This window comes from Poecilia formosa, unplaced genomic scaffold, assembly GCF_000485575.1.
Source record: "Poecilia formosa unplaced genomic scaffold, Poecilia_formosa-5.1.2 Scaffold457, whole genome shotgun sequence".
NCBI lineage: Eukaryota > Metazoa > Chordata > Actinopteri > Cyprinodontiformes > Poeciliidae > Poecilia > Poecilia formosa.
The window spans coordinates 301,170-320,079 of NW_006800396.1; the positions used below are offsets into that span (position 1 = coordinate 301,170).

General features: G+C 39.0%; 2 protein-coding genes and 1 long non-coding RNA gene across 3 annotated transcripts; 2 read left to right on the top strand and 1 right to left on the bottom strand.

The window, feature by feature from the left end:
• The first annotated feature begins 1,848 nt into the window (after window positions 1-1,848).
• On the top strand, window positions 1,849-2,874 carry LOC103155954 (lysophosphatidic acid receptor 6-like). The gene has a single exon (XM_016663926.1). It carries the CDS (start codon window positions 2,007-2,009, stop codon window positions 2,856-2,858), a length of 852 nt encoding a protein of 283 aa, XP_016519412.1. The 5' UTR covers window positions 1,849-2,006; the 3' UTR covers window positions 2,859-2,874.
• Window positions 2,875-5,476: 2,602 nt separating this feature from the next.
• LOC107833801 (uncharacterized) lies at window positions 5,477-6,105 on the top strand. Its single transcript, XR_001659564.1, has 2 exons — window positions 5,477-5,600; window positions 5,768-6,105. It is a non-coding gene; the product is annotated as an uncharacterized LOC107833801 (long non-coding RNA).
• Window positions 6,106-9,934: 3,829 nt separating this feature from the next.
• Window positions 9,935-17,306, bottom strand: itm2ca (integral membrane protein 2Ca). Its single transcript, XM_007577850.2, has 6 exons — window positions 17,026-17,306; window positions 13,433-13,576; window positions 13,153-13,341; window positions 11,927-12,037; window positions 11,056-11,206; window positions 9,935-10,970 (listed from the first exon to the last, which is right to left on the bottom strand). Exons 1-6 carry the CDS (start codon window positions 17,116-17,118, stop codon window positions 10,879-10,881), a joined length of 780 nt encoding a protein of 259 aa, XP_007577912.1. The 5' UTR covers window positions 17,119-17,306; the 3' UTR covers window positions 9,935-10,878.
• Between the last annotated feature and the right edge of the window lie 1,604 nt (window positions 17,307-18,910).

Here is an 18,910-nt window from a genome sequence, read left to right on the forward strand (position 1 = left end):
TGTCATAAAAAAAAAGTAGTAATTATTTCAGACACATTCAAGATTTATCCTGAGAAGGTGTCTTGTTTCTTATTTTGACTGGAGCTGGGGAAAAGAAGGTGAATTAGGATAAATATTTCATTTAGTGGGGCTTCCAGATTATGAGAAATATCTAGTGCCAAATCTACGTTTCTTAGCCAATATGCAGATAAAAATTTCCAAGATTACTTGAAGAATTAAGAAAGTTACAGAACTATCCTTTCCCAAGAATATCCAAATCATTATCACAGAAGTGATAGTCAACAAAACAGAGGCATAAAGAGTAAATGGCTAAATAATAGGTTCAAAGACAGAAGCTTCTTCTTTAAATGAAGAAGTAGAAAATTAAGTCAACAGGGGCTTTTGTGGCTTTAAGAAACATAAACCCAGCCTATTTCACCGACTGGTTTGATCTGGCTTCAGCAGAGTGCACGCAAAGGTTAAAGCCGTTTTCCAAGGAGGGCACATTTCACACTTCTTTAAAACCAAGAACTTGAGAAAGCACTTCCTGTTAATTCACTATCAATTCCTTTGAGAAATATGCTGTTCACGCATTGCCTAATTCTTTAAACACAAGCAGCAGGAGCATTGCTGAGGAGAAACCTTAATTTGGAGGTCAAAGGTGGAGGTTTGTAAGCCTGAGAACATCCCCATCTGTGAAGTACAGGGGTGGCTGCACCATGTTGTGTGAATGCTGTGCAACAAGAAGGACTTAAAGTAGCTGCATCAAGAGGAAGGAAAATTATATGGAAAATAAAGTTATATCTATTCTTGAAGAAAGCAATGAGCAACCGCCTAAATGTTGTTTCAATAGTCTGGCAGGCTGCATTAAAGATGTTTTCTTTAATTTACAAATACTTGACTAACCAAGATGCTATTTAATTCTCTCTAGTTTAAGTTTATGTCCTACATTAGGAAAAAAGAGAACGTGGACACACATACAGTATATAAGTTAAATATTTGCACCCTCATGTATTTAAATCTGTATTCACAGAAAACTGATCATTTGGACTATTCATTTGGACTATTCATTTGGAGTCAAATCAATCAATCAATCAATCAAATTTTATTTGTATAGCACATTTCAGCAGCAAGGCATTTCAAAGTGCTTTACATAATTAAAATAAAAACAGCATGTGACAGTGAATAAACAGTGAGAAAGAGAAAGACATTTTGAAAAAGATTTAAAAAGATAAAAACATTAAAACCCTCACCCCTTTTAGGACGTCAGTTAAATGTTTAACTGAACGACAAATCAGACTGAGGGTGAGTCACCTGAGGTGGTGTATCTTACACTGCATTTGAAATATACGGAAGATATGCATCAGTAGGAAGGTGGTATAAGTGTGGGAGTGTTGTGAAATGTTTTTACGCTACTGGAAAGTTTTGCTATGAATAACACCTCCTTCCTCAGCAACTGTTTCCGTTTTAAATAATAATAATTTAAAAAAAAAAAACTAATCAAAACATTCTTTTTTTTTCCTCAGATGCTGCAGAGACAACAGACATTCAGTGAAATAATGTAAAACTAAATGTGAGATTAATGCACTTATCCGTCAGTACCAAGCGCTGAAATAAACATAAATGAAATATATTTAATGGATTGGGCATTTTGTTTGAAAATCACATCACAGGGGAAGTCATTGTTTTGTCATTATTTTAAGAAATAATATCCATGAAAAACAAACAAATTATTTTCAAAGTTGTTTTTATCTTCTTCGAGTACTTTTCCGTGTGAGTAATTTGCTACCCAAAAATTTAACCGCTGCCAAAGATTTGACTTCAGATATGTCTTACTCTCTTCCTCTCACTGTACAGAACACAGAAAGGTTTTTTTAGGGTACGTCAGAGAGACCACAATTCATAGTTAGTCACATAAATTTCCTGTCACTTGCTACCCTCAATTCATTTCTGACAGATGAAAAGCAGGGAGAGGAACTGCTCCTTCAACGGCTTTATTGCGGCAACTTTCTGTAAACAGCGAAATCATGTCTGTGTTTTATGCTGTGGTTTTTGGCTGTATTCTGGTTTTTGGTCTGCCTCTCAACGCCGTGTCACTGTGGATTCTGCTTTTCCACCATGGACTCAGATCACCCATCGCAGTTTTCATGATCAACCTGGCAATCTCAGACCTGATGCTGGCCATCACCTTGCCTCTGAGGGTCTACTTCTACGCCACGGACAGTTGGCCTTTGAGTAACTTGACCTGTGTCTTCGTCACAATGATGTTTCGCAACAACATCCGCTCCAGTTCCATCTTCATCACTTTCATCAGCGTGGATCGGCTGCTGGCTGTGGTTTATCCACTGAAGACACGGCACATACGAACCCTGTCCAATGCCGTGAAAGGAGCTGTCCTGGTTTGGCTCTTCGTGTTGGTGCTCAATATCCCAGAGGGTATCCGTTTCTCAAGACTTTTGAACAGTACGAACGGGTCAAAGTGTTTCGAATCTGTTTACTCTGATATAAGAGAAAAATCATCAACTGTCTACATTCAGTCCACGCTGGAGTTCATCTTGCTGGCAGTCAACGTTGGATGCACCGTCATGGTATTCTGGACCCTGCGTCATCACCTCAGTGAGTCTGCAAAGGTCAACAGCAAGGTGAACGTGATGGTGATTTTTGCCCTGAACTTGGTCATGTTTAGCGTATGCTTCCTGCCTTTGTCCATCACTGCATTAATTAGGACTAAAGGGTCTGACTTCACGCCTGTGATATGTCTCGCTACTGTGAACTGCTGCTTGGATCCTTTGTGTTATTACTTTTCCCTCGATGCCTTCTGGAAGAAAAGAGAGGAAGATGACGTAAGAAGAGATCGGAGGACAAATGAAACTGAGTGAGAGTCATGATGCTTCACTTCACTTTTTAGTTGTGACTGATTCTTTATGTGATATTTGGTGCCAAGTTTGTCTGGTCTGTCCTGTCTTCCTTTCTCTCAACCTGCTTTCTTCTTAAGCAGGACCCAGTCCTCGCCGTCCTGTAGTGATATATTTGTGGTTATTGCAGCAGACCAGTAGAAGGATGTCACATTGCTTATTAGAATCTGATGAATTGAGAGATTTCAGAGCAAAAAAATATATCAGAAAACTGCAAGAGACATACAAAACACACAAAACTGTTTTTTTTTGTTTATCATTTTTGTGATAAACAAAATAAAGATATAACCTGATAGAACAAAACATGTACATTTGTGATCACATGTACACAACATATGTGATGACCTGGGAAATATGTGGTGTCAACTACAAGGACTTGTGGAAATTACTTTAGCTAGTTATATGATATGTGGCAACATATTTTTATTTTGTTTAACATGGGAATTTGCCAGTGTTTCACAAGTCATTTCCACATCACTTTTCTTAACCACATCTCTTTTCACATGTGCAATGTGATTTTGCATCCGATATTTTCCCACTTATAGTTGCAAACAGAGGCACAAGCTCTTGTCAATGGTTACTTCTCGAGAAACTCAGCTTTTCTTGCTTTAGAGTGCTGGTAATGGCGTCACAAAATGTACCTACAAGGAATCTTTGAGGACAAGCAGTGAGAGTAACCATGGCGACAGATGCAGGAATGAAGAAAGCCAGTATCAAAAGCAGTTATTAATGGAGAATAATGTAGTAAGCTACATATTTATGTCTCGGTGACACGTCTAAGCTGAAACCTACAGAGAAATGTGCAACGTGCTCACATTTCAGAGCTGCAGGCTGCCGCATAATGAGACGGGTCCCGGTAAAGACCAATGTATACAAGTGATGCTTAAACATAATTATGCCAAATATGAGCAGCTGTTGCCTCCACCAGTAAAAAGAGTCAGAGTGACTTTAGTTTTAAAACTAAAGTCACTCTGGCTTTGTCCCCTCCAGACCTGTCTGTAAATTTTGGCTTGCTTAATAAAAAATTTTATTTATTTAAATTTGTCTTACAGAGTCATTTATTTGTTTGGTTGTTTTTTTTTTTACATGGACTAAGATATTATTTTTCAAAACTATATGTCATGCTCACATCTAAACCTACATTCAGCTCCAGCAGTTCCAACCTGGGCTAAATAAACCAGTCTTGATTCGGGAAATACAAGAGTAACATAATGTGAAATGATGAAACCATGCATCATATTCTAGGAAAAGTGTTGAATTTCATCAATTCTCCCTGATAATTTTACCAGAAACTCACTCTAGCTAGGTACTTAGCCAGAACAGAAGGTCAGAAGTAGCTAACAGAGCGAAACTGATTATCTCATCTTACTTTCTGCAAAGTTTGCACATCAAACTAAATGTATCTTTATTCTTTGATTAGTCTATTGAGGTCAGAATGATAGCCACATTGTACTTATTCTAGCAAAAGACGAAATCAACTTGGTGGTTGACATCAGTCCAGCAGCTTCTGCCCCACAGTTACAGACAGCAACAGAAAAAGGGGCTGATTGTGACTGTAAAGTGGCATTTAACACAAATTCATATCATTAATCCACATAATCACATTTAACATTCAAAGACTACCACAGCTGATAACTGAAACATTACTCTGCGTCAAAAATTAAAACGTACCTAAGAAAAGAGGAAATCAAGCTGGTGGTTAACATATTTCCAGCAACGTCTGTCTTTGTGCATTAAATAAGATATAACCCTAAACAAAGTACAAAGCAATAGCTTACAAAGCAATACAAAACATAGCAAAATTACTCATGAAACACCGTATATTATTAGATTTGTCTAAACTATATGTTAAAATATGATATTTGTAAAGAAAACACAGAGCTGATTCTAATACATAACCACAGGGCACAGTAATAGAAAAAGGGGGGAGGAGCTGTCAGGTACCGGTTACTATGGTAACCACCAACTGTCAAGAGCAGCACAGCAGAACTTAAAACACCAATAAAATGTCTGTAGAAACAACCTGTTGACTAAACAAAGTAAATTTAAAGAATAAATAAACAAATTTTGGTAACACTTTATTTGAAGGGGTGTGCATAAGACTGACATGACACTGTCATAAACATGACATAACATCTGTCATGATCATAAAGAAGTCTTTGTGAATGTTTATGACAGTTGTCATGAAGTGTCATTCGGTAAATAATAACACTTTTAATGCAAAGTTGCTCTAAAAGTTGTATTAAAAGTCCATTAAAAGTGGCAACTTTGCATGATTTTGTAAATTAAGACAATTTAATGCAAAGTTGGCATTTTTAATGGACTTTCAATGCAGCTTTTTGAGCAACTTTGCATTAAAAGTGTCATTATGAATGACACTTCATGACAACTGTCATAAACATTCACAAAGACTTCTTTATGATCATGACAGATGTTATGTCATGTTTATGACAGTGTCATGTCAGTCTTATGCACACCCCTTCAAATAAAGTGTTACCGAAATTTTTGACAAAATTCACATCTATAATATTTTTTTAATTAAACCCTGTTACACATGTACTGTGGAGAAGTTAAGAAGGAGGTTAAATTCAAAGATCAACAGGGATTCTTCAACATTCGGCTTAACTGATGCACAGACATGGGGCTGGGAAACAAGATCCTCCTTTGTTCAGCAAAGTCCATGCCAACAAACTCAGCAGTTTGAAGGTGACTAACCTGTCATGCACAACAATTGTTTATTTAATTAGATCATAACCGTGCAGCAGTTACTGCTTTTGTATTGCTTAATATGACATTGTTCAGCTCTTTTGTGGGTATTTGTAATAAATTGTCTGTAGTATTAAGGGTGCTGTTTTTTTCTGTAACTTCCTCAGTAGTTGAACCAGCAGCTCAAGTCCCAGACCATCACCAGATGGAGGGCCAGCAGCATAAGCCCACAGCAGATTGTAAGGATGGCTTACTTCAGATTTGAAATGATCCAAAACAAATGGCTGCAAGCTTAGCAGAATCCATCCCTCTATTGCAGTGCAAATTTAGCTGCTAATTCAGCACACACCACTTTTTGAGTGCAACACCACAACTGCTCTTTTTGCAGAGCAAATGTATCTGATGAGAGAAGTGGAAAGCTGATGTCAGATAATAAGTTCAAGCTTAAGTCAATGTCATATGAATGCAAGAAAGAAACCTTGGTGCAGAATAAAAATGAAAAGTCATGTGTGGATCAAATGGGTGTGAACACGTCTTATTCATATAGGGAAGAGGTTGTCCTATCAATCAATCAATCAATCAAATTTTATTTGTATAGCACATTTCAGCATCAAGGCATTTCAAGGTGCTTTACATAATTAAAAACAAAATAAAAACAGCATGTGACATTGAATAAACAGTAAGAAAGAGTAAGCTCCTACTTATGGAGCTAATCCTTTGGATAATGTCTTGATGAGAAAAGGTTCACTCTGGTATTTAAAAGGACACTAATTTGCTGTGTTAAGGCAATATAAATGGTGAGGTTTAGCAAGATCATTGCTTTGCAGAAACAGTATTTCATGCTCGCGCAGCTACCCACCAGTAACCTTCTAATAATGTTCAAGAACTCCAACAATGCAAGTGAAGTGTGAAATTCTAATTCTAATTTTCTCTCTCTCTCTCTCTGAGCTTCCGTCTATGGCAGAGCTGGTCGCTTGTTGAACTTTCAGAAGTTACGGCGGCTGTATTGTACCACAACAAAGGGAAAATAATGCAGAAAAACAGGTGAACAACAACTCAAAACCGCTCGTATCCTTCTTGTTACTGTCTCTGCGTCAGCTCTACTCATACACATACACACATTGTAGCAACTGGCTGACAGACAGCTCTACAAGCCGACAGAGAAATTACATTAAAGTGTGCACACCAAACCATGGAAACAGTTATTGTTCAAAAACAGAACATAAGCCCACCAAGCAGAACAGCAAGTGCATTACAGTATTATGTAATAACATGGCAGGCACCTCTTATTCTTCACCTCGGTCTCTTTAATATTTATTTTTGTTCTGTTACAAAAATAACAGAACAAAAAAGTAAAGGGAAACTACTTTTCATGACTGGTGTAACCCAAACACTGTTAACACATGGGCTTGGTGAGGCCTTTTAAAATGCGGCTTATGGAAAATTTCAATAATAAAAGCTTCATTATTTCTTGTTCAATCTCTACATATTAAGCTTAAAAAAGGGTTCAATGGGATATTGTCTTAGGACCACACATTCTAATGATAGGGTCAACATGCTAGTAGTTCATCATGCTACTGCTTGCCCACACACTAGAGCTAGCATTTCAGCTAACATTGCCATTTTATATACGTTTTATACATACTAAATTATGTTAGTGTTGGTCAGCATGCTGTTGATAACCCACATCCTACTGGTAGAGTCAACATGTTACTTGCTCTACATGCTAGTGATAGCCCTCATGCTTATAAGGCTAAGCCAAATTCTTGGCTTAGTCTTATAGCTAAGCCAAGAATTTTAGATGATTATTTTTTTTTATTTATTAGCTACATTTATCATACTGAACGTAGTAAATGAATGTAAGTCAACATGCTAGTGATGCCTCCCTCCCATTGCTACAGGAATCAATTAAGCTAAACTTACCATTTTAGCTAATTTTAGCTTATAAACTAATGTTTGCACACTGAATGGAGAAATTTTATTTAAGTTAACATGTTAGTGATAACCCTCATCCTACTACTTAGTATCAAAATGCTAGTCACTCATTATTCTAGTGATAGGAATTATGCTATTTTTGTTCTGTTATTTTGTACCTAAAATAAGCATTTTAGTTGATTTTTTATTAGCTATGTTAATCATACTGAATGGAGTAAGTCAATATATATCAACATGCTGGTGATACCACACATCCTACTGACAGCATTTAAGCTAACCTTAGCATTTTGCCTAATTTTAGTTTATACACTAGTGTTAGTTTACAGAATGGAGTAAGTATGTTAGTCAACATAATAATGATTCGGGTCTGATCAGAACGCTGGCTTCCAACCGATACGTGCGATTTGGCAGGTCCCTTTTAAGTTTCTTCAGAAGTGTTCTAGTTTTGTTATTACTAATATGAACACTCTGCTGAGCAGAATCTACAAATCTGCTCAGCAAATTTGCTCTACAAATTTTCAAATCAGGTTAGATTGTACTCAGATGTAAGCCACCAAGAGCAGATGTCAGGCAACATATGGACTCATAAAATGGACACTAGAAATCAAGACGGGATTTCTTGTGGCTTCCTAAACAACAAGGTCTTGATTTGTCATCTCTGATTTTGAGCGAACTTATGGGGCTGAATAAGTTCCTTAACCCTTGTGCGTGCAAGAACTGAGGCAAACCAAAGCTTCAGCTGATGCTACCTACTAGTTTGGCAATGAACAGACACAGTGCAGCCTTTTTTCAGCAGGCCCACATTGTTGTTCTCAGGACTTGAGTGACAAATAATAGCAGAGTCATATTAAAAACACTGAGGCTGTGCCGTACAATGTTTCCAATATAAGAGAACTATTGTTGGAGCCTGGAGGACAGGGGAAAAGTGACGGGATGAAACCCACAGAACCATTACAAATTTTGATTTGCAACGATTTTGTATGTTATGAGATTCTAAACCATGTGGACCATGTCAGAAAGATCCTCCAGTCTACCAAAACACACTTTGATGTGACTCTGTACCTCTTTACTAGGACAAAAAACATCTCTGACACAGGAAGTGGCTGTGCTTCAGAACAAGCCTTTGGTACAGACATGTACAAGGAAATACATGTAGAGGCTGAACTGAAAAAGAAAGGACTAAGGAATATAAAAAAGCACTTTACCTATGAAGTCTCAGAAGAGCTTGTTGAAGATGTCTTGAAACAGCCATTGAATCCTTAAAGGATAGGTTTGCAACACCGGTGGAATGAGTTCCAGATTTGGAGTGCTTCTCAATTTCCAAAAAGTGGATGATCAGGAAATGTGCAAAGAGTACAACAGCCTCTGCAGGACATCATACACTGGAGATGAAAGGGAGATTGATGCAAAGGAGCTCACTGCACTGTGCAGATCAAAAACTCACCAAGCTTGCCTTCTGATAATATGACTTCTCTTGGTCTCCTCACTTTCATCCACAAAAAACATTTGGAAGGACAAGAACTGTGTCCCAAGAGTTACCTGCACTCTGCCTGTGAATGTGGCGTTAGTAGAAAGGAGCTTCTTGAAGCTGGAGCTCATCCGGACCCACCAAAGGTCATCCACAGAACAGGAGTACCTCAAAGGTCTTCCAATAATCAGAATCAACCATGAGATGGGCAAGTAGCTATCACATGAGGACATCATTGATGACTTTGCAAGTAAAAATGCCAGGAAGCAGACATTTTGAGGATAGTATTTTACTGTAAATAAACTGTCATGTACTCCATTTTTGTTACTTTGTAGAGTTTGTCAGGTATTATGCTAATAAGATTGAGATTTTATAAGCATTTAGTGTTTTTATTGTAGCACTTTAAAATTGATATTGGCTTGTTGTATTTTCTGATTTAAAGGAAACATTTTTTCTTATTTACTGTCCTAAATCAATTACTCCACAGTATGAAGGAATAAATAAAAGGGAACAAATAGAAGGGGGCCTAATACAGAGCCCTGTGGCACCCCCTTGTGGACTGAAACAAATTAAGAACACAGAACACAAGAGTTCATGTACGGAAATGGTTACTGAGGTAATATGAAAACTTTGCCAATGGTTTCCCAGAGTCAGAAGTTTTAAGGTATAATAAATTATATCCAGTAGGTGGCGCTGAACGGTCAGAATGAAGCTTTTAAGACAAAACGAATACACCTGCAGACAAAAACGTAGAAGCAGCTACACGTCATATAATGCAGTAAACTAAAACAATATGTTGGGATTTGTGAAAAAGTAAGGCAGTAAATGTAAAATTAGGTTACTTCCTCTCACAAAATTCCAATTTGAATTATGTTACAAGACAAATAACCTAATTTTTATAATAGATTCTTTAAGAAAAGAAGAGCCAAACTCTCAGTTTAGTCATTTTTATTGAATTCACAGACAGGTGACATTTGGCAGACAAACTATACAGATCAAAGTTGTCAGGTAATGTGCTCCTTTCGTGTCTTTTTGACTTTAGCCCAGTTTCTGATCTGGTCTAAGGCTTTAACATCATTTCATCAAAACACTAAGGTTTTCTCTTCTCTCTTATAGATAAACACATGCAAGATAAAACCATGTTTAATGAAAAATTAATTTGGCATACTTTTCAGAAATATTTAAATTAAGAATGAGATGTGCGTCTTCACATGGCTGACTAATGGAACATCTTAAACCTAATATATGCAGTCTAAGTACTAATGCAGTGTTCTCTGCATTTTACATCATGACGGTGCTTTTGAAAAAAAAAAATGAAAGACATAAAAAGGAGCAAGAAGCATCAGGCATATAAGAAAAGATGCAAGCAAGCAACTAGCAGCTAAAAGTTTTACATTTCACAGAACAGAAAAATATTTGATTAACCACTGAAATTCCAAAGGATGACGTTTGTTGAGCGAAGTAAGACTTTGTGCTCCTGGTAGCTGATCATTAGTGAAGCTAAAACACAAATTGCCCTCCAGAGCTTTAGGAAAAAGAAGCACTGCCACCTTAATGACACATGGATACAGTAACCATCGCACACAACAAATCCCCACAGAGGTAGGAGAGATGTTGAAATGAGCTTTTATTATTGGCTTAAGGAATTGCTACATGGAAAAATCCTGTGATAAAACAAACAGTTTAGTATTGCATCACCACTTTAGGGGTAAATACCACTAAAATAACAGCAGCAACAACAAAACAGATAGTGGAAAACCATATTTATCCAAGAACAGCCGTAGTAAAGTGCAACTGAGATATGATCAGATCCACCGGAGGGATGGGGGGTGCTACAGTGGCTGGGGTAGTGAGTGGAGATGTGCAGTCAGGTGTTTACGCCCCGTCACAGATCACCGTCTCCACCACGAACGTGTTCTCAAAGTGGCGGATGTGGTGGCAGTCCTTCGCCTCTCGCTTGTTGAGGCCTGCAAGGAGGAACGCAAAACGGACAAGTCAGTAAAAAAAAAATTGGCTCTGGTTTCAGAAACGCCTCTTCTCATCCAAACTTACGTCTGCGGGTGACGCGGCGAGTCAGGCGGTACGTATCCTTCCCGTTGCACAGGCGGTAGATGAAAGGCCCCAGCTGACGCATGTTGTGCACTTTGCCGGTCACCACCATCTCTTCATGGATGATGTAAGTCTGAGGCAGGTATGTTCCCTTCTGAAAGAAACAAAAACAGAGGAAATACCGCAGGGGAATATAGTTACCAAGGGGATTATAACAGGGAAAAAGATGTATGATGAGTTTTCATGGCTGTGTTAGCTCATGTAAACAGACAAATTCAAAGAGGACTCATCATGCAAAATCCACTTTTTGTTCCTCCATTTGCACCTACTGCCTCTAAAAACAGTCCAAGCACCAAGTAAGTCACAATTGGTAGGTACTGCCACATTACCTAGCAACTCAAGTAGAACTACAGCATGTTTGGTCAGCTGGATTTTTGCATGCGCCATACAATGGCTGCTGGAAACAACTTGTATTTTGTCATTTTCTTATTATTCAGAAACCACTTCCTGCATCCTTGATGTATGTGCAGGAGGATCTGCTTCTTAGACGTAAAGACTTATAGTTTTACAATTGCGAATCCGTTTGCAGCCATTTTCACATGTACAAAGTACGAGTGTAAACATTGAGCTTATTGGGCGTGACCAGCAGATTATTTTTATTTAAAGTGATAGAGACCCTAAAACAGATGGAAGGAGCTCAAAATAAGCAGAGCTGACCAGACTAAAGTTTTAACTGAGAATAATTTGGTTCAAAAAGATGTAATGAACAAGTTTTGTGTAGCCCATGGACCTAGCATAATAACATGTCCCCTTTAACATGAAACACTGCAGGCTTCTGGGACGTCAGACAGGTTGACGATGACAGCGGCGTTACCTTGACGTTGATAAGAAGTTCCCAAAGATTGCGAGGAGGCATCACAATGGTGGTGTTCAGCTCAATAACGTAGCATTTGTCCAAAGCAATATCATGGTAGGCGGTTAATCCCTGGAAAAGGTAAGAAGTAAACAATATAATCTACATTTTTGGATTTATTTTTTAATAGGCCTATGATATGGAGAGATGAAACGTGTGGAATTTTTTATTTGAGCTAAAACTTTTCAAGCCATCACGTCCAAAAAAGATTTTCGTTCAGGAAAGCCTTTATTTCCACCTGAAACATGGTGCCTTATAAAAGTATCAACACCCCTTGAACCTTTTCACCCATTTGTCGAGTTTGGATCACAAAATTCAACGTGTTTTATACTGATTTCATTGTGGTGATCAGCAGCACTGCTCTCACAAATCACTGTTTGGATGCCATACTTGTTAGGATTTTATAGTTCAAATTCCATGCATGCGATTCCAATAAAATATCTGGTCTGCAAGATGGACTTCCACTGACCTCAATCCCCAGTATCGATGCACGTTTTCGTGTTTGAGATGCTAAAGCTCAAAGACACTGATAAAGACAGTGATAAAAGGAGAGAACCAAAACAAAGGGTCAGAAAGCGGTTTGTTAGTCCTCCCAATATGGACTCTCACTTAACACGACAGGTCTGAGAAGATATGAGGAGGCTGGTGAAACTTGATAGGAAGATGGAGTCAAACAAGGAAATACTGGAAGAAAACCTGCTAAAAATTGTAAAGACTTTACACTCAGGGGGATGTTCAACATCCAGGAGGACAACTACCCAAACCATGCAGCCAGACCTTCAGTGGCCACTGAAATACTGAATCTAGTCAGAGTCAGTGTTGACTCTGACTAGATTTAGGTCTAGTCAGAGACCGAAATCCTATTGATAATCCATTACAAACTCTAATGTCATTGTGCCTGACTTTTGCGAGAAAGATTGAGCAAAGTTTTCAGTCTGTTTTGAATCAGGTTAGCTGAAAACAAATGCAGACGGTAAAACTGTGTAAAAGAGAAGAAAAAAAATAATTGAGAAAACGTTACATGGGTGTACATATTTTCACAAGGCACAGCGCTTGGAAAGAACAAGATAAAGGGAAATCTAGTAATCACTTAAAGGGACATTACACTGTAAATACAGCATATGTCTGTCTGTGTGTGTGTGTGTGTGTGTGTGTGTGTGTGTGTGTGCGCGTGTGTGTGTCCTCACCCTGTGGAAATCATGGATTATATCAGCAGGATCACTCCCTCCAAAGTGAGGCACCGGCACAGTGATCTTCTCATAATTGTCAGAAAGGTAGATGCCGACATTTTCCTCCAGCTCCTGGCGTCCACGGAGCGGCGCGTAGACGGAGTCTTCGAAAAGGACCCTGCAGTGAAACAGGTTCTCCTCTGGCATCTGCGCACGCACACATACACACAAAGATTAACATTCACATCAACAAATTGGTTCAGGAGCCGATCTTGGAGGAATTGCAGAAGAATCTTACATGAGGTATAAAGTAGTAGCGATACACGTAGATGGAGGCCAGAACCAGACCGGCCATGAAGACCACCAGGCCGAACGTCAGGCAGCAAAGCCCGTTGAGGGGCGACTTCTTGGGGCGCAGCGGCAGCACCAGCTCATCCTCATCCTGGAGGGAAGAAAAGGAAAAGTAGAGATGGTTTGATGAGAGATTTGAGCCACATTTTACCCAATTTAGATTTTTCCTCAAGGACTTTTTTCCACCCCTAGACCTCCTGGTTGGAGCAGCTAATCATTAACATTACAAGAAGATGCAACATCACACATTTTGTAAAAGTTTTACTAATTTCAAAACAAAAAGAAAATTATTGAGCATATTATATAAGCACTTAGCACAATGGTGCCCACATTTTTGCCACAGGCCAAAATCACCAAGTTCAAAGAATTTTATTTGACTTTCCAATTAAAAATACAAAGCTATTTGACAAACCAAGCATGTTACATTTTAAGGAAACAAAGTACGTTGAGAGGTCTGTAAATCATCTGAGACATAAACAGTTTTTGCGCCTGCTGCCTTAAAAGAAAGGCAAACAGTTTCCCAATTTTTGGGTGGAGGTTGTTTGTTTTTTTTGGGGGGTGGGGTTTCTTTAGTAACAGTAACAACAGTGTATAGGTCACTTTTTATTCCAAATATTTACTGCATTTAGCCAAACCGGTGTGTTAGGGGGCGTTTACACGACAACGATCCAACAAAAACGGCACTTTTGTTCCGTTTTTGTTAGATCGTTTACACGATAATGTTCTAATTACGATCTGTGTTTACACAGTAACGGCACACATCGAAAACGTGAAATGTCCTGCCACACCACTAGTTGGTGCTAGATTCTTTGAAACTTAGGTGTGCATGCGTAAAAAAGGAGTTGTACCTGAAAGCTGTTACAATTGTTAAGATGGCAGCTACGTAGATTCATTTTGTCCCCCCAAAATAAGTCGATGCCCCCCTGTTAAACTAGTCTGGAGCCGGGGCTGGTCCGTAGTTCTCTACATAAGAGCGCTGAACAAGCAGCCATGTATTTTGCCACCTGGGCGGTACGGTGTGGTGAAGAGACGCTGAGGGAACCGTATGTGATGGGGAAACAATAACACCAGCATTGTGAGTAGTTTCTTCTTCTTCTGTGGATTGTAGGAAGCAGCTATGTTTTGCGTCATATTGACGAACAGATCCGTTTTCTCTGTTTACACGACAACGGAAAACGGTACGTTTCAGAAACATCGCACTCTGGAACCCGTTTTCAATCTGTGCCGTTGTCAGAGAAAACATTCGGTGGTTTCGTGTAAATGCACGCTACAAACGCAACAAAACTCTTCCGTTTTCCCCCGAAATCGTTGTCGTGTAAACGGGGCCTTAAAGTTGAGTAAAAGTCACTGATTCTGTACTACAAATGTAAAGCAAAAATAAAAAATACATGCAAGTAACAGATACTTGGCGTTGTCCTGAACGTTTTACAGCTTAAAATAAGCCACTAAAATTTCACTGTTAAGCACCTTTTGCTATCCAATTATTTATTACTTAGTCCAAAAATAAAAAGCTTCACACTGTGTTGATGCTAAATGGCAAATCAAGCAGAAAGGGTTGAGCTTTTCATATGCTGATGTTGGAAGTATTATTTTAGCCACAGATGCATCCAGTGTACACTAAAACAAAACAAAAAAAAAAAAGCTACTGTTGCATTTTAGGCAATAAAGTGCTTATTTTCTTATTTAAACTAAATAATTGGATCATGTTTTTATTGAACTTTTAATGTACTTCTAATATTGTATAAAAAAGGCTTCAGTGACTACAGAAATAAAATCTGCAGAATGTGCCCGTTTCTACATCAATCATCAGAACAATTGATGGAATAAATTGTTTACTATAATAATCCTTAGTTGCAGACTGAGTCACAACTTCCATACCAATAGTGTTTGGGTAGGCTCGACCTGTGAGCGTTTAGCATACATCGTTTAGAGAAAGTTTATGGTTAGCTAGTCAAGGGTCAGGGTGAAAAATCCTCTGATTCTGGATTATAGGAACATTTCTTGGTGCATTTCTAAGCAAACATTTCCAGTTACAAAAAAGATGCTCAAGAAGAGAGCTTGGAGGCAGCATCCTTTCTTCCCACTCTTCTACTCAAAGACGAAGCACTGAAAATAGTCTGAATCAAACAACTGCTTAAAAGAAAAAAGAAAGAAAAATTGAGAGAGCCACAAGAAATGGAAACGCTGCATTTCAAGCAGGAATTATCAAGCAAGGCTCCATTCAGACAAAGTACTGTCATCAAGCCTGCTAAAGCAAACCCAGACTGGGATGGTGGTGAGTAATCTGCCTCCAGTCTCGCAGTCCATCTGCTGGTGCCACGTGCCTCAACCTGTGTGGGCAGAGTGGCACTACACGCTCAGAGCGGGTCTTCCACTCGCAACCGTAATGATTACCTGCAGAAGTGATTCAGCGCCGATTGTGGAAGTGCTGCTGAGTGATTGCAGGAGGTAAACAACAAAAGGTGGCTATTCCTAGCCGAGGAAATGAGGGGAGAAGCAAGCAGGCAGCTCTCAGAAAGGAACATCAAAAGCAAACAACGACTATTCAGTGAGCTCTAGGGGGAATCAACACAAAAGACTTGGAAGCAGTGGCTTTGTTAGGCAGTACAAGGTGCCATCAGTGCAGCATCTTCCACGGGGTTGATGTTCCCGTCTCCGGCTGTTCTTCAAGGAAGCATTTGGAGAAGGAACACAACAGAACAGGGCATGTGCGAACACACTTTTCTTTGGGATCTTTGTGTTCCGTCGTCTCACCGAGGGAGGACAGTGTCTCTTTCACACCAGCTGACAGCGTGACACACCAACAGGCCTGTCCGTCCTCCGTTCAATACTTTTGGAACATCACAGGAGGACGTCGCAGAAGCAGCTCTGTCCTTCTGTCAGATCCACTTCCTGTGTCAGCGCAAGATCTTATCCACGCTGTCTTGCATTGCAGACCATCATCCTCAGAGCTCCGTCATGTATCATTGATGGAGGGAAGGATGCTGCCACAGCAAAGTTCAGGACTCCCTGCTCTGCCCGCTTTATCAACTGTAACAAATTATTTTTGCATGCACTGCAAGATTCTGCATCCCATCTGCCATTTTGATTGTCAAAGCAGTTTTTTCCTTCAACTTTACCCTTTTCCATTAAAACGTAAGGTTTGCACTTTAAAACGTCACAGATGGGAGGAGGGGGTGACGGCAGCTAGTCTCTTTTATAAAAAAAAAATCCAATCAGTTCTGAACAAAGTGTGCATGTGAAAATCTTAAAAAATAAAAATAAAAAAAAAACTTGCATGAAGCGGAAAGGGGAGAAGTGGCGCCATGCACCAGCAGATGTAATTCTGTTTGCAGGCAAATGGCGATTGATGCAAATAAATAAATAAATAAATAAATAAATGTGCAGGAGTGCAGGTGCAGGCGGGTTTGCACCAACCGCAGATCGCAGTCTGGACAAAGCGGACATCGAGTTACATAAGACAGCAAAGGACAAAGTGTTAATGTGAGATAAATAAAAATAAAATAAAATAAAATAAAAACAGTATAAAGAAGGTCTCACCATCGGACGGGGGATAAGGATTTCCGTCTTGTCGCCGTCATTCTCCTTGTCCACTTTCTGTCCCGCCACAGGCTGGAAGCTGATCTTCACCATGGCTCACGGTGTGTGCAGGTGACCTCACCTCCTCCTCTGGGCTGTCTCTCGGAGAGGGGGGGTCGATGCTCGGAGACCTGGGTCAAATTAATCAAGTCCCACCAAACAGCGTCTGCAAGGCCGCCCTGCTCTCTTCTCCCCACCGTGGGGCCGTTCAGCTGATTTTGTCTCTCTCCACCGGAAGTGCGAGTGGCTGCTTTTTTTTTCCCTCATCCAATAAATTTGGTTCTTAAAGGACCAGTCCGGAGTTTTTTTTCTGTTCTTTTTCCTTACAGTTGAGCTCCAAGAAATAAAACCATATTAAAAGGCCAATAATTATTGCTGTAATGTTCGTATTTTGTCTTCTTTTCCATCCGTACGGTCACCGACGGGGACATTTTAAACGCACAATTCTAGGTAGCAATAATCACATAACAACGGTGCATTAGTCAGGCCCTGCTAAATGGGTCACATAGGAAATCTATTTGCAGCTCCTCTCTGCTCCAAAGACAGCTGTAAAACGCCTGTCAGAGCGCCAACATTGCCATCATTTGCAATCTGATCGGATTTATAGAAGTACGATCACGTGGTTTTGATATTCAGTTGTCCTGCTGTTGCTCCTTGCACTTTCACACCAAGACCACAAACTTTGATGTAGTTCATAAATCAAAACAAAACTGTTCATAGATGTGAGATGGTAGGGGAAGGATGGCGTTTGCAAAGTAACAAATGTTTTGGGGTACACCTGTACTGCATAAATAAGTATTTTCTAGCACAACTTCATACTGCAAAAAGATAAAGCTGACTATAACTTTTCAGCAAGATAGGGCTATTGCATTAGCACACTTCAAATAAGATAAAACTAGATTATCATTGACTTGAAACAAGCTCCTATATCCCAAACTACCAGAAAAGAGGCATTAAAAGCAATTAAAAGAATTAATTAAAATGAAAAGAATTTCAGAAAATAACTTATTTTAATTGTTTGTGTAACTTGGGAAAAATATTTACTTCATCTTGCAGGTTTATTGTATTTTCGCCTTTCTGGAACTCAGGGAGGGTTTAGATAAGAACGGAGCGCTCCTCAGTTTTCAAGGTTTCAGAGGTTTTTGTCAACATAATGCTGAGCCAGAAACACTGGTTCCCAGATTCCCTGTGAGAAACTTTGTGACAAGGTTCATATCTGAAGGTAGTGACTCTAATTAGAACAGGACAGACTGAACAGACACTGAGCATATCTGCTTGCTGTTCTCCTTATTGCAAAAAATAAAGTGGTGTTTGAGTGAAAAATAGTCAACTTCTCCCTGGAAAGTAAAAGTGACAGTTCATTAGGAGAAACTCCTGTTTTCTTCATTTGAATATTTTCCATTATCACCCCCTAAAATCCTGCAGGTGGACCCTGGGTCTGGCTGTAAAAATGATTTCAATGGTAATTTTCTTCTCTTTCCTCTTTTAGCACAGTATTCTACAATATAGAAAATATTTACTTGTGATAGATTAAGTATGTTAATACTGTAAAGGCCTACTTAAAAAATAAAGACTGACATAAAACACTCTACACAAACTTGTAAACTACAGGCACACCTCCAAAGATTGGAGTATTGTAAAAAAAAATAAAAAAAAATAAAAATGTTGAGTATTTTCTTCCCGTCATTTCATAAAGTGAAATATATATTACATAGATTTAATACACAGCATGAACGTTTTCATTCTGTGTAATTATTATGGCTTATGGACAATAAGCCAGACATTTCAGTCTAAATTATTTTTATAACAATCTTACCTAAAGTTCCACTTTAGTGAGACACGAAAT